The 16,539-nt window shown below is 43.0% G+C and overlaps 2 protein-coding genes across 4 annotated transcripts in view; both read right to left on the bottom strand.

Annotated features, from left to right (window-relative positions):
- Positions 1 to 16,539, bottom strand: part of LOC117163931 (uncharacterized) — a 91,482-nt gene that overhangs the window by 20,080 nt on the left and 54,863 nt on the right. For all 3 annotated transcript variants that reach the window (XM_033346678.2, XM_033346676.2, XM_033346677.2), the window contains 2 exons: positions 15,761 to 15,886; positions 194 to 421 (listed from right to left, as the gene is read on the bottom strand). In XM_033346678.2, the coding sequence (XP_033202569.2) occupies positions 194 to 421; positions 15,761 to 15,886 (354 nt within the window). The remainder of the gene's footprint in view (positions 1 to 193; positions 422 to 15,760; positions 15,887 to 16,539) is intronic.
- On the bottom strand, positions 11,150 to 15,168 carry LOC117165462 (uncharacterized). Its single transcript, XM_076624891.1, has one exon. The coding sequence runs from the start codon at positions 14,313 to 14,315 to the stop codon at positions 12,732 to 12,734; it is 1,584 nt and encodes a 527-aa protein (XP_076481006.1). The 5' UTR covers positions 14,316 to 15,168; the 3' UTR covers positions 11,150 to 12,731.

Below are 16,539 nucleotides of genomic sequence, written 5' to 3'. Positions count from 1 at the left end.
TTCATTAAGAAATATACATACATGTGTATTTAATCATAGTGGTGTTCAATAATATTAGTTAAAGAATACACAAAATTACGTGAAATTTAACAAATTAGTTTCTACATACTATCCTATACATGAAAAATTACATTATCTTTATGTATCTAAGAACAGAGTAAAAAGAAACAATTGGATTAATATTTTTACTCACTGACGCACTCGCCGTGTTTCGGCCCATCCCATGAACCATCCGATCGACAAGTCAATTCATATTCCCCATGAAGCTGATACCCATGGGGACACTTCAAGAAACACTTGGTACCTGGTCGATTGGCTACTCTTCGTCTACCTCTCCATGGCTTTGGCGTTGCCAAACGTGAACACATTAAATATCCTCGGCCCTCCGGATTCAATGGTGGACAGGACACGTTATTTATATCTGGAAGAGATATTAAAATAAACCGATATAAAAAATATAAATTTCTATTATTTGATTGTAAGAATTGAAATACTTTTTTCCAGTTCGTTCCAAGTTTCTATTATTTAAATATGTATATATATGTCGGAGATGAAAGAACACCGGAATTGGAATTTTGGATAATCCCGCAATATTGTAATCTAGAGTCTACCATAGCTGTAATTAAACAATTGTAATTATTTAATTTGATTGTAATTGTTCGAGACTTGTGATAGTGAGCTTGGGCTCTAGGCGACAGCCAGTCGCCGGACGATGCCGCGGTCACGGGATGAACGCTTTGTCTGGCAGAGGTATGCAGTAATTCTATAGCTCTCCTTAAAAAGGAAATAGTTGTAACACTCGACAGTAAACATTCCAACGGTCTCTGTCCCGTAGCTCGCCACACGCAGACCCTATTCTTCGAGTAAGATAATTGCCAGATGTCGATGCGTTTCCGCAGTACATGTGCAGCTTTCCCTCGAGGGCGGCTAGCATCTTTTTCTAACCACCGATATGGAGATTGACCAATTAGCAGCAACGTCAATTTCCCTCACCTTCCGAACGAAGACTTTCCTCGACGAATCCGAGGATCTCGTGTCCTTAGACACACCCTATATAGTTTTCCTCTGTGGCATCATCGGGACGGAAAGTCACTCTCTCTTGCGATCTCATCGACGAAAAGAGTAATGCCTTACGATCAGTGAATATTACTCGCTTTATTAACAAAGAGTCAGACTTAGATTTTGCGAGCACGTACATCTATCATCCCGTTGACCGCGGATTCGTTATCGAACCTAAGGCCATTGTTACTAGTGTCGCGAGCGCTTAATCGCAGTGGTTGATTGTCAAGTCTGTGGTATCCATACTTGTGTTAATAAACCGTACCTTTGTTATACCATAACGATGGCTAATTCCAATGAAGATTCATCAAACACCCACAACGCCACCCCGACATCAGAAGTGGGATCAGGTCCATATATAACCACGGAACAACTCATGAGAATCGTGGACCTGTTAACACAGCCGAGGGAGCAAAGACCGAGTACGGAACCTAAGGATGTAACGTTACCACGTTTTGACCTTGAAGGCGCGGACGCCGATCCATTCGTGTGGTGCTCATATACTGATCTGATTTTGAAGGACTACCCGATATAAGATAGTGCGTTACTTTTTGCTCTAACTCGCGCCCTAAGGGGTTCTGCTGCGCATTGGCTTTCACAAATAGTGTGGAAAGCTTACCTGGCCAAAGTTTAAGAAACGATTCCTTTCGCATTTTGGTTGCAAAGAGACAGCAGCCTCGGCGTTAATAAGGATATCCAAAGAACAACCGTTGGAGAACGAAACCCGAGGAGCTTACGGTAGTCGCGTCCGTACCATGGTGCAGATGAAGTTGCAAGATCTAACGAGGCCCGAAATAATCAATGCCATCGCCCTTTTTATGTTAAGTTCACGAGGCGAACGCTTTCAACGACTAACTCTCGCGAATAATATCAAGACGGAAGACCAATTTCATGATAAAATGAGTGTTACGCCATGCGGCTTGCCATAGATCATATTCTTAACTGTCGGTCGCGGCACTATAATGTCGCAGACGGATCGTCGCGGCTGCCCGGCAAACAAACATTGTAGTGGCAAGCGCATGGTTCATTAAGCAGGGCGACCTCCAGAAACGTCGATTCGTGGCCGTTATTTTATCTGGCGTAAAAGAAAGTGGCGTGATCCGAACGTAGTGGGGGTCGCCTTCCAGAAAAACCAAAAAATCGAAAGGCGGGCAGAACGTTTCGAGAAGCCGAACAGTCAACACATATCTTATATCGCGCATTACGTAGTTACATTTCTTTTTGTTGTTCCATTTATATCTTTCTAGTTAATAAGTTGTTGCAATAAACATTAATTTATTTGTGTTAATTCTGTGAAATTTCATTGAACTACCCTTATTATCATAATCGAAATAAGGGAATCGATCAGTTCGTGGCGTCGATTGTTTAATCGTAACGAGAACTTACAACTCTCGTTGACGTGATATCTCGCGATCGCGTCTCTCCGCGAATGATCGAAACAATGAGAATTCTTGATTACAACGATCAGCCGATATCTTCGCCAGGAAATTCACTAGCAGAACCCGAAGTCAAACGACGCAAGCTATCGGGCCACCGGGTGCCTTTACTGTGGTACCTACGGACATAAAATAATGGAGTGCCGCAAGAGAATGCGTAGCGAACAGCGGAAGAATACTGGACGCCAGTGTAACGTCAATTCAAATTAGAGGCCGGATGTGTGCATGTCTTCAGCCCGTACTCGCAATTAGCCCAGGGACCCACCATAAACTTAAACTTTTAGTTTATTATTTTTGTGTTATCTATTTATGGATGGTCTTTGAAACAGCCCTTAGATTGTTATACGTCCTTACTAATTACGGGGAAAGCAGGTAGTTACCTAATACTTGACTACCGAAAAAGCTGGTTTTTCCCAAAAACAATATTACCTACTAGACACGTTGGTAGGAGGCTTTCTCCTCCTATCTTCATTTATTAACATGACCTATAACCAATTGGCATCGTGGATCGTTACCCTCACTTTTCCTAACGGAAGGTGCGAACAGCGAATCCGCGTTGTTAATTAAAAAGGGCACACTCACACCGAGCTTTCCTCCGTAATGAGACGAGAACACCTAGAGAAATAGAAAAAACCATCGAACAGTGAACATCTCTTCGATTAGTGTATACCTGTGCTGTGCTAGAAAATAAAGACAGTAGTTGTGTTACGACTCAGCAATTTTATTTCATCAACCAACCCTTAAATTTACGTGACACCAGGAAAGAAGCGGACCAGCCACATCGTCCAAGGTGGTTTGCTTCAAGTGTCGTGCGGAGGGCCATATCGCACCTGATTGTCCGCTACTGCAGGACAGAAAATCTGGCCTCAAGAACGAACGTCGAGTCGACTCCTGCGTGGTGGAGTCTCCAGCTGGTAGTTTGTCGAGCTAGTAGAGAGTCGTTCCCATTTTACTTCGATTCCGGAGCCGAATGCTCATTAATTAAAGAATCTACAGCCTCTATAGCCTTGTGTTAAAAGTACATCTCAGATCTTGTCCACTGTATGTATTAACAGTTTTACATTGGAGATAACTTTTCATGTCCTTGCTGATAGCTACTTAAAATACGATATCATGATTGGTCGTGAAATTTTAAGCCAAGGTTTTAACGCGAATATTACACGAAACAGCGTCGATATTTGTAAGACAAAAATAGTTAACGCCTGTAGTAAAATCGTGGAAGATGCGGTCAACATTAACGAGGTCGACACTGATGTAGTTGGTAACGACAAAGATCGATTAATTTCTGTTCTCGAAAAATTCAAAGATTCGTTCATTACGGGTTTCCCGCGTACTCGCGTAAGTACGGGCCAGTTAGAAATACGTCTAATTGGCCCTAACGTCACCGTACAAAGAAGCCCTTACATCCTTAGCGAGGAAGAACGGAAAATAGTGAACGAGAGAATAAGTGAACTAATTAGAACAAAAATCATAAGGCCAAATAGTTCGCCGTTCGCAAGCCCTATGTTACTCGTGAAGAAAAAGGACGGCTCAGATAGATTGTGCGTATATTTCCGAGCGTTAAATAAAAATACGATCGCGGGTCGGTACCCTCTCTCTCTTATAGCGGATCAGATCGCGAGGCTGCAAAAGGCGAGATACTTTATCAGCCTGGACAGCCAGCGGGTTCCACCAAATTCCCATTCATCTAAATTCGACTGAATATACAGCGTTCGTTACCCCCGACGGACAATATGAGTACATAACGATGCCGTTTGGATTGAAAAATGCACCGTCCGTTTTTCAGAGGGCCATTCTCAATGCCTTAGGCGACCTTGCGTATTCATATGTTGTTGTTTATTTGGACGACGTCCTAATTATTGCCGACGCGATAGATCAAGCTCTAGAAAGATTAAACACCGTATTAGATACCCTCGTAAAAGCCGGATTCTCTTTTAACTTTTCAAAATGTTCTTTTCTAAAGACATCGGTACTCTATTTGGGATATGTAATTCATAACCCAACCCGGGTACACGCCTTGGGTTCTTTACCTGCGCCAACGACCGTCACACAGCTCAGGCAGTTCATAGGTTTAGCCTCTTACTTCCGAAAATTCGTCCCTAAATTCTCACAGGTAATGAAACCCTTGCATGCACTTACTTCCGGTAATAAAAATATAACTTGGACGGATAGACACGAAAAAATAAGGCAAAATAATCTCCGTTTTGACCGATGCGCCGGAGTTAATGATATTCGACCCCAATTATCCGATAGAACTACATACCGACGATAGTTCTGAGGGATGTGGGGCTATTTTAATGCATAAGGTTGAAGGTAAAAACAGCGTAGTGGAATATTACAGCAAAAGAACTAGCCCCGCGGAATCTAGGTGTCATTCCTGTGAACTAGAGACGTTAGCAGTTGTAAACGCCGTCAAACACTTTCGCCATTATCTGCATGGACGAGAATTTCTTGTCGTCACTGATTGTAATTCCTTGAAGGCATCTAATAATAAGGTACATTTAAATGACTGGGTTCATAGGGGTGGACTTACTTACAAACTTTTACCTTTGACATTATGTATCGGGAAGGTAAACGAATGGCCCACGTAGATTTCTTTTCGCGAAACCCCGTAGACTTGGATCATCGTACGATCAGCAAAGTTACAGAGAAAGAAATCAATCTGACCGAAATCTCCGAAGATTGGCTATTAGTGGAACAACGTCGCGATCCCCAAATTACAGAAATCGTTAACAAATTGCAAAACGATGAGCTCGCGGACGACATCGTGAATACGTACGAACTACGATCCGATACCCTTTATCGTAAAATACAGAGAAAAGGCAGAACTCTCTGTTTGCCCATTGTTCCGAAAGGCTTTAGATGGTCCGTTATCAACCATGTGCATCAGTCAATTATGCACTTAGGTTGGGATAAAACGCTTGAGAAACTGTACGAGTATTACTGGATCGAAGGAATGGCGAAGTATGTTCGTAAATTCGTTGGAACTGTCATGTCGAGTTTCGAAGGCTAGTTCAGGTAAAATACAAGCTGAACTACATCCTATACCCAAGACCAGCATACCGTGGCATACAGTGCACATGGACATAACGGGACTCATCATCTATTACAACATTCGTCGAAAATTCTCCGAGTGTACAATTACTCCCGGCAATCTTCGATCTTAACGTCTCTACAACGCTCCGTCTTTAACGACTGCGACGCACTGCACGCATCCGTAAGGAACTTAGTCAGATTTTTGCATTTCGATGCGATGTGTCCGTACTCCTGACATTTAAAACATCTAGCACTTTTGCTTTTCAATGGACAGTTCGCACTTAGATGAGTTTTGTCTCCGCATAAAAAACACCGTTGTACCGGCTCCTGCGCAGCTTCGCCGCGACTCGTCCTCTTGGATATTTCTTCGGCTCGCTTGCTTTTCGTCTTCGCGTTTTCCTTCGCGGCCTTGTACAGGGTGAACTTCTCTTTTAATTCTCAAATATCCTTGGCGCCATACAGTATTATTTTATTGGTCTCCTCGTCACAAATTCCGTTGATGATATATTTTATCACGGCTAAACTCTTCATACTCGCTTGCTTAGCTATGTCGAACATTTTGCAGACATACTCTTATGTCTTCCTGTTTCCTTCCTAATTCGACGCGACTGCTCCTTGTGCACCTTGTGCGCGTCTATTTTTTGCACAAATTCGGTACTCAACGTTTCCTTTATCATTTTCCAACTTTTAAAGCACTTTTCGTAGCCAACGAACAATTTTGCCGAACCGCGTAAAGGTCTCTTCGCGTATATTACTCGCTGCAGGTCAGTCCACCCATAAAGGTCACATATTTCCTCAAATTGTAGCAATCAGCTTTGCACATTGGCACCGTTATCACCACTATATGTGCTCATTGACTCTTCCACGTCCCTGAATGTTAGGTCGTGTGCGCTCCTACTGTCGACTCTAACGCGTGTTTCGAACACATCGCGCTCTTTGTCTTCTTCGTCTTTTTCTTCGTCTTCTTCGTCCTCGCCGTGCTCAATTTCCAAGGCAATGAAAGCTCTTAGACAATCTTGCAGTTCTTTCTTCTTACTAATTGTTTTTAACCTTCGTTTCTTGAGTTCATCTTTCAACTTCGCAACTTTCATTGTTCCGATTCGCGTCAGCTTATCGTTAACAACGCACCTTTCTTCGACATCGACGATGGTATTATCCGCGTTTAATCCTTCGCTCATGTATAATGATTCAATATAATTTCACAATTACTACACGAATAGTTCTGTTAAATAGTTCGTTTTCTGTTTTATTCGATCCTGGCCCGAGCCCCCGGAATTATAGTGACTTATTTATTTGATATATTTATTTACAATGATGAAACAGGAAACTATGATTATTTAACTAAAGAGCTATTTCTTAATGTAGTAATGCAATACAACTAAAACTAAATTGGTACAACATCTAAGCGATACTTCACAACTCACAACTCGCAACTAATAACTCACAACAATCGATAATCAACAACTCACGACCTACTCCAACTGACTAATTTTCTCCACCAAAACATCCTTTTATACCAGTTTTAGTGCTCCGACCACGTACACGCGTTGATAACCCAAAATGGTCAAGTACGCCTTTTTTCAACTACCTATTCTCCTATAGGGCCACGAGCGTATTGGGATTTCTCTCCTTTCCCTGCACTGTAGTTCATTGGGTTTCTTCTAAATGATTTTTCCACCATACAACGTATATGTCCACCACTGTAAGTTAGTATTGAGCCTGCCTTCACCACCCGAAAGTTAAGTATTAAATACGAATTCCATCAATGAACGAAACGCAGTAGACAATCTGTTAGCTGATTCACTCTCCATTCTCCGGAGAACGATTTTCAAAGCCGTGCATCGATCATCGATATGATATCGCGAATCCCTTAATCCGCTTACAATTAGCTGGATTTTCGCTGACGCGTAGTTGCCGGAAGGCAAGGGAGTTTCTGTCAGCGTTAATCGGTTGCCTTGGAGGCAAGAACGGAACCGAGGCGTCGATACGCGTCGAGCGCAATCTCAACCCTACGACAATGTCGACCAAGCATTATCGTCCACAGCAGATGTTCGCTCCTATTATTCTCCACGTCTGCATAATATATGAATCGTGGATGTTAATGACGACACATATCGATACTGCATTTGCGAGAATCAGTTCCGTGACGGTTCTGCATGGCGCCACGGCGTGTCGACGTTGTTTCAACGCTGGACGGCTTTCGATAGAATACTCCAGGATTTCGTTGTATGTGTGTGTATATATGTGGAGGCGAACACCGTGGAAATCGGGTCACTTGACGGGGAATCTTGCAGATTTGCAATACTGCATCCTCGATCGAATAAGCGACTCGAGTATCGACTAACCCATTAATGGCCAACGCTGCGTTAACGCAGCATTTCAATTGCAATCTCTTCTCAGTGAACACATTATTAACAGCGTTGTTGTTGGGAACAATAACTTCAGTCGAATCGAATCTTTTTAATTAATCTGCATGTTGGAGGATATATTGAAAAATTTATTTCAATTATAATTTTTTAAATTTAAGGATATACATTGCCCTATACATATTAAGATAATCTACTCGTTACAATTATTACAAAACTCTAACAAGTTTTACCCTATCTAGTATTTTATATTATAAAACATGTGATACGAGTAAATTAACAGATTTATAGTAAAACATGTAAAAGATAAAATCAATAAAAGGCATTCAATTGAAGTTAACATCATGATGTGTTTAAATCGGAATGCCAAATGGAATTTACAATTCTTCCAGTTTCAATAAACATCTGATACGGTGGCACGTTTCCTTCTCGCGTCCGACAAATTCTTTTAGAATTCCGTAAGGTAGAGCAGAACAAACTCCTTGTTAAATTTTCAAGTGTCGTACATACTAGATTTCGCGACTCGAATAACCAAACACATTCTTTATCGATAATTTAATGAAATTCGGCAGTTATCGGTTCGTCGCGAAATATATACCGTCACGGCATAACTGTGCAAACAATCGCAATCTGGGTCACTTGATTTCATATTCCCCGAGAAACTTGTAAAACGTTAGCGTGCACCCAAGGCGATGCAAATTTCACGCTGAAACTTCTTGTGTCTTTCTTATTGCCCGATAAGTTTATGCAAACGAGAGAGTAAACTGGCAGCAACAAAAATTTGACCAATACGCCGAACGAAATCGGAATAATACCTAGAAAGTTCTAGCCTCGATTCCGTAAGGATACAACGATACGGATCTATTTCGAAAAAGCTGTCAGTGTCTCCGTTTTACATTTTCTACATTGTACATTTTTTCACATAATATCATATAATAACATATATTCGATCATTACTTTATTCACACGTGATAGATTTATTTTGTTCCATTATTATCGCAGTTCTATTATTCGAGTGCGCAATGCATAATCGTGCACGATAATGCATAATAATTGTTCGGTCCACATTACCCTGGGAAAGGGTTAACGAATGGGATCATTGTTCCTAGAGGATTTGGCCACAAAGTGGAGAACGTAAAGGAGCTTTCTGATAAGGGAACTGCGAGCAACAACACGGTACTTAGTCCGGAACCTTAGGTATTTACCCCAAAATCCCGCAATTGAATGCGAGTGATTTGGCTATTCCTTGCGACAAGAACTTTTTACGATCTCTAATATATTGTTGTAGATAGCGATAGAAACAGATTTCACAAAGAATTTAATTACACTTGAAGAAAAATCGTAAAGATCGGTTCTTGCTGTTCTATAATATTGATTTAATTTTTTCAGTATAATGAATCCATTATATATCCACGTACAATAATTCAATGTATACTATGAATTTATTTGTGCATCTTATATTAATTTTATTGTTGGGTTGAAAGATGAAAACGAAAAGTAGTGGTAAGAAACCGTTTTTATATTCTATAGTTAATTCTTAGTTTAACGGAGTTTTTCTCTCGCCAACTGCTATTCACCACCTGTGACTTAACATACACTCGAAAAAGTTGAAGATAATAGATATTTTAGAAGAATTCAATATAAAGGTCAAAGATATAAAAATACTTTACCTACTTTTAAGTATAATTTATGACAGTTATGAGTGTTGTAAATATTTCAATTTCCTCGAATATTATAAAATTGTAGAATTTATGTGAAAGAAGAAATATCAGACAACTTCTCAGAATTCCCTTTCATAATTGCGATATTTAAAGTACAGAATTCAATAATATAGATCGACTACAATAAAATTGCAGGTGGAATGAGTTAAATAGAAAAATAGTGCTTATTTCGTTTAAATAAAAAAAGATACTCTCTTAATGAGTTCAATAAAAAACTAAAATAAAAATCAAGAAACTCTCGCGTGGACAGAGCACTCGATAAAACGCCAAAAACTAATCGCCTAAAGAATTTCCTAGAGGCACAACATTCAATACCATCTAGATAGGTTCCTGGGAAAACTACCAGTAGCAATATGCGGAAAAGTGGATCGACAAAGAGTGACAAGAAAAAAAAATAGACAAAGTTCGCCATGCATAATACGAAGCTAGAGAAATGAAGGGTTCGAGGCATGAATCCGACTGCAAGAAACGTGGACGAATTTGTCGTTGTCCCGTGAATACGTCTGTCTAGCAAAGAGAACTTATTACTCAGTCGTAAGTATTAATCGCAAAAACGTTGCTTGTCGCAGAAACGTTCGCGCGCGTGTCCACGATAGCATTATTACGACGCAGCCAAGAAATTTCCCCCGTGTCACTGGAACATATTGCGTTTCCCAGACGCGCGAATGATGTATGATCCTAGAGGATGGGACAAGGAGTCGAATGAAAAGGAGAAGATCCGAAACTTCTCTCCAAAGAAAAGGGAACGTTTCAAGGGACGAGCCGTGTACAAGCTGCTACAAAACTGTTGGTCGATGGAGCAGAACATGGTAAGCAATGATAGAAGGGACGTTTCTTGATTAATAGATGCATCATCTTTTGATAAAAGATACTTGGACATGAAAATTTTGGGCTCTGAATGTCGAAATATATATTAGCGATGTGAAAAATCTGTACATATGTTACGCGTCGTAATTATAAATAACATTTACATATGTCGGAGTCAGGTGACAACGAATTCAGGTTCGATAACTAATCCACGGTCCACGGGATGACGAGTGCCAACGTAATACACGATTCGGATAACTCTCTCGATAACTCAATCAGCAATTCGCCCAACGACTAACTAACTAACTAATTCGTAATCCAAATGAAACTGCCCTTATATATTCCTGTCCCCACTTCTCGGGTCAATCTTTGTTTTTAAGGAGGGCCATATAATCATTCCCTACCTGTGTCAGGTACACGTCCCTGACCGTGGCTACGTCCAGTGACCCGCTATGTCACTTCGAGCCCGAACCCATCGTCATAAAGCCAGATTGGAACATTAAAACTATTTCTTATTTTTATTACTTCAGCGTAGCTATAGTAAAAGTCAGGACTAGGGTATTAGAGTTTTTCCCAACATTCCAGACGGGAAATCCCGATGTTCTTTCATCTCCGACACATATATATGTTACGACCGATCGCGGAGAGACGCGGTCGCGAGGAAAACGCGTCAGCGAGAGGCGTAAATTCTCGCTACGATTCGGTGAATCGACGCCGCGAAGTAGTCGTTCCCCTGTTTCGGTTAAGATAACAGAGGTGGTTGAATGAATATGACACAGTATAGTAAGTTATATTTCACCGTTTATTCCACAACTTATAACGAGGATAGTTACACTGGTGCGTATGTACGAGATGAGTGAGTGACTGATCTGCGGGTGTGTATACCCGCTCGAAGGATGTTGACCGTTCGAAGGATGTGAAATCAGTGCCCTTGGGAGACGATGCTGTCTCGGTGGAAGGCTAAGGATCGGTCCCTCCAGCGCACGGGACCATCGGATTTGTTGGAGCCGATGTTATTTAGGAGAGTGAGGGAATAGGCTTCGTTTTTAATTGGTTAAACGAAGGGTCTTAACTGCCCTCGAGAGAAAGTGATTAATGGGGGGAAAGTTGCCGCGTGCGTGACAAAAAAAACAACTTTCCCTTGTCCTGCCGTGGTAGACAATAGTGTTTAGCAACTCCTCGGGACCAGATGTTTGTTTTGTTTAAAGGACCTTTTCTAAGAAATCTATGATTTATGGACGGTGCTTAAGGCTATTGAGGGTACGCCGTACGGAAGAGCGGACCTCTGGTGTCCGTCTGGCCCGCGGTGTGTGACCTGGGCCAGGCAGAGAGTCGCGCGGCGTAACATCCTCCCCCCGTTGAGAGGGTACCGATCAAAATTTCATTAAAGGTGGAGTTAATTGGAGCAGCCGCCCGACTCCTTGTTGATTGCTGATTGTCCTTATTCTGCGTGATCGGGTTGGCTCGTTGGTAGGACGCGCTGCGTGGCACGTCGTTCCAAGATGCTCGTTGCCGTATGACTTGTGGTAGTCTGGATGAGGCCGTTGTTGCCAGGGTGACTTCGAAGATACGGTCGAAGGCCCGTTGCCTGGATGGCACGTTGTCCCCTTTGTAGTCTGGATCGCCGTCTTCCTCGCCGATGCCGAGCGATTTCCAGGTGAAATTCACGACCCAAGAAGTGACGTGAATCTTGCTTCTGGAAGTGTCGTTAAACACCTCGGCCCAGGAGGGATCGTCGAAGGGGACGTCGGTGATGCTTGGTGAAGATTCATCAAGCGCGGTGCGGCGGTTTGAGGTTGCCTGGGAGGCTGGACTCCCCCCGATGACCCGCTCGAATCGCATTTTCTTAGTAATGACCCTCGGTGGAGAATGACCGTTGGATGTCGTGACCGTGACTTGCCGTGTGCACGGTAGCGTTCCTTATGATTCCCTCAGCTCCTGAAGTGGTGCTTGATCGGGTGGATACGCTGCCAACTGGATGCCGGCATGGTAAAGCTGGCCTGAAATCACGCTCCCGTAAACTCGTTAGTGCGTCACCTATTGGGAAGTGACCGGGAATGAGGATAGGGAGATCACTCGGATTGGGTGATACGGGATGGAGAATTTGAAGGGTTGAAAATCCCTTTTATCTGCTGGTCGTCGAGAAAACTTGTGCCCCTTCTCTTGGGTTCGTAGGGTCCGAATTTTCAGCAGCCCTCTGTTGGCCTTGACGGAGTTGAGGCCGTTGTCCGTGATGATTTTCGCGCAGTATCCTCGCCGAGAGCTGAATCGGCGTAGAGCGGCTAGGAATGCGCAGGTTTTTTTGTTTAATTCTTCCTCGTCTTCGATTGGTGTTTGGGCGATGAGCTTCGGTCGGTGCCTTTGTTCCACGATGCTCGAGATTCATGTGGAGGATGAGATTCTCGGTCTTTTGGAGTCGACTGGGTAGATCTCCGCGAAAATTCGGTTGTGCGTCTCGATCGATGTGTAAAGTGCTGTTGTGATGACCCAGGTGGAGACCGTCCCTTAGAGGATCGGTTGTGCGGCGAACGACCGCCCGACGATCGATCTCCAGACGACCGACCGCTCGTTGACCGACCGCTCGTTGACCGACCGCTCGTTGACCGACCGCTCGTTGACCGACCGCTCGTTGACCGACCGCTCGTTGACCCACCGCTTGAATACCGATCGCTTGAGGCCCGATCGCTTGAAATCCGTGGACTGACCTGAGTGAGCGCTGGGTGTAAATTTGTGTGATGGCGTTGCCCGCACATGTGACATGAACCGGATGTGCACTGAGTGAGTGAATGGCCTCTGCCTAAGCAATTTATACAGAGCGATGCCCGTTTTACAACTTCGAGGCGTTTTGTAGCCGATTTGACCTTAAAAACCTTGCAATATCTGAGTTCGTGAGATCCTTTGCAGGTCGGACACATCCACATCCAATCTGTAATGTGTGTTCGTTCATGTCGTGCGTTTTGTCGGTGACGAGTGTGTTGGTAGGTATCCCCTTTTCCCATTGGTGTTGGAGCGTTCGTTTGATCGCCGTTTGTCCTTGTTTGCAAGAAGTCTATTAGGTGCTTGTATGACGGTAACTTCTTGTCTGGTAAGGTGCGTTGCCATTTGCGAATGATGGCTGGGGGTAACTTTGATGTAAGTAATTTGAGAAGAACGGTGTCGGATGTGATTGGGTCACCGAGGTTCTCTAACGCTTGGATGTTTATCTTGAACGTCTCGAGAAAGTCGTCTATGGCTTCGGGTGTCTCTTTAACTATTTTTGGATAGTCCAAAAGCAAGTCGAGGTGGCGCATGCAGATTTGACGGTGGCAGTCGAATTTTTCCTTGAGTACGTCAACAGCGATGGCATAGTTTGACTCGGTGATGGCTAGCGATTGTATACTTCGCGCGGCCCTCCCAGTCAAGGCTGATCGGAGGTGATAGAATTTTTGGACTGGTGTTAGTTGTTCGTTTTGATCTATCGTTGACGAGAAGGAATCGTAAAATGACTGCCAATTCTCGAGCGTACCATCAAATGTGGGTATTCGAATCACCGACAGTTTCAGCGAAGCAGACTCGCGACCGGCAGCTGATTCGTCGTTTGTCGATTGTGACGTCGTAATTAGTCGTAGGTTGCTCAGTTGAGTAATTACTCGGAGTTCTAATTTCTCGTACTCGTCGGCTATCTCGAGGCCGCGCTCGATCTCTTCCTCATCTATGCTTACAATCTCGTTTTGGATGGCGCGGAGCTCCGTCTCGTATGTTTCCAGACGATTTTTGATTTGAATTAGCTCGTTCTCTCGCGGACAGCCGGATTGTTCAATTTCGTCTAGTTTTTTCGATAAGCGTGTAAAGTGGCCGATACAATAACCCCGGCGTCGACGCAAGGCGGTAAGCTCGTTTCCGGTGGCCATTATTTGTTAGATAATTGAGAGTGGAATGGTTATAACTTACTTCTGTTGAAGATTGTCCAGTTGCGGCAGGAGGTTGCGTGGTTGCGTGGTTGCGTTTTAACCACCGAATAATACCTCTTCAAGGGTGACGATCCTTGACGTTACTGACCTCGCTGGGGGGGTAACGCTTCCGCTGCTGGTTATGTTGGATTCACGTGGCACTGTATGATAGTGGGTGTCACTGGTATGCGCTTTTCACTTGACGCGTGATGCGGCTTTGAGGATCGAATGATTTGACCGGTTACGTGTCCACACTTTTCACTTGTCACTGAATCCGGCTCGAAGGACCAAATGTTTCGACCGGATGGGTGACAAAACTATCCACTGCCACTGATGATCCGGCTCGAAGGACCAAATGTTACGACCGATCGCGGAGAGACGCGGTCGCGAGGAAAACGCGTCAGCGAGAGGCGTAAATTCTCGCTACGATTCGGTGAATCGACGCCGCGAAGTAGTCGTTCCCCTGTTTCGGTTAAGATAACAGAGGTGGTTGAATGAATATGACACAGTATAGTAAGTTATATTTCACCGTTTATTCCACAACTTATAACGAGGATAGTTACACTGGTGCGTATGTACGAGATGAGTGAGTGACTGATCTGCGGGTGTGTATACCCGCTCGAAGGATGTTGACCGTTCGAAGGATGTGAAATCAGTGCCCTTGGGAGACGATGCTGTCTCGGTGGAAGGCTAAGGATCGGTCCCTCCAGCGCACGGGACCATCGGATTTGTTGGAGCCGATGTTATTTAGGAGAGTGAGGGAATAGGCTTCGTTTTTAATTGGTTAAACGAAGGGTCTTAACTGCCCTCGAGAGAAAGTGATTACTGGGGGGAAAGTTGCCGCGTGCGTGACAAAAAAAAACAACTTTCCCTTGTCCTGCCGTGGTAGACAATAGTGTTTAGCAACTCCTCGGGACCAGATGTTTGTTTTGTTTAAAGGACCTTTTCTAAGAAATCTATGATTTATGGACGGTGCTTAAGGCTATTGAGGGTACGCCGTACGGAAGAGCGGACCTCTGGTGTCCGTCTGGCCCGCGGTGTGTGACCTGGGCCAGGCAGAGAGTCGCGCGGCGTAACAATATATAATTTCAATTTTAATGGTAATTGATAATACACGATAACATTTCGATTTATAATTGCAACGCTCTTCTTAATATAATAAGAGCGTTGTTCCTAGTGTTTTAGAGATACGATATCCTCCATTTCATATATTATCCTTATTTTATGTATTAAAGATTAAACATCCACAGTCCATGTGTCATATTTAAAAAAATATCGTTATACTTGCTTCCTGTGCGCACGCAAAATTAATTTTTGTATACAGAGACGATTAATGATAAACGTTTTTACAAAATGCTTAATCAAGCGACAGTTATGAAACGCTCAATATAAGACAAGAAACTTACCCACGCAGGATTTGCCATCCGACGACAGAGCTTTCTCGTCCCCGTCGCAAGCGCAGAAGAAGCTTCCGTCTGTGTTCTCGCAAACTTCCATGCATCCACCATTGTCGACCGTACATTCATTGATATCTACACAAACAAATGCAGAATTATTTTACATTTTATGCATGAGAAGCAACAGAACACGAGCTACAACACAAGGGCGAAACTAAACGCTCGGAGAGTACGCGAATGGAATACCATTTCTTTTTCCATCTGCTCACGATCACGATTTAAAATTTTCAAAACCGACTGTGGCGTGCTCAGTTTACAGATGCGCTGCAATAAACGCACATAGAAGGCCTGAGTTTATACGATGGATCATATTATACACGGTGACGTGTTATTGACTGGAAGCCATTTGTTTCAACTAGATAGTAATTAATCGTTAGTTTACTGATGTGTGCATTGCCTGAGAATATTTTAATCGAGGTGGTGAGATACCACTGTTTGTGATTATCGTAAGCGTTTAGTAAAATCGAAAAGTACATTTTTAAGTTACTAAAAATTATTGATTTTTTGTATTTATATGGTATTTTGAAGTTTGCATTTATTATTTAGTAAAAATACATTAGAGAAGCTTATAAGTCGATACCAACTAACTAAATCAAAATTGCAAATAGGGTAATATAAAGGATAATGGAATAATAGAAGATAGTGTACCTTGACAAGTATCGATATAACAAATGAATTTAGAAATAATCGTTGGTTATGATAGCAAATTTTATCAAAAACTTCCGACT

Source organism: Bombus vancouverensis, chromosome 2 (genome assembly GCF_051014615.1).
Source record: "Bombus vancouverensis nearcticus chromosome 2, iyBomVanc1_principal, whole genome shotgun sequence".
NCBI classification, from domain to species: Eukaryota; Metazoa; Arthropoda; class Insecta; order Hymenoptera; family Apidae; genus Bombus; species Bombus vancouverensis.
The sequence above is the reverse complement of the archived record's forward strand: the minus strand, read 5'-3'. Positions and strand labels throughout refer to the sequence as shown.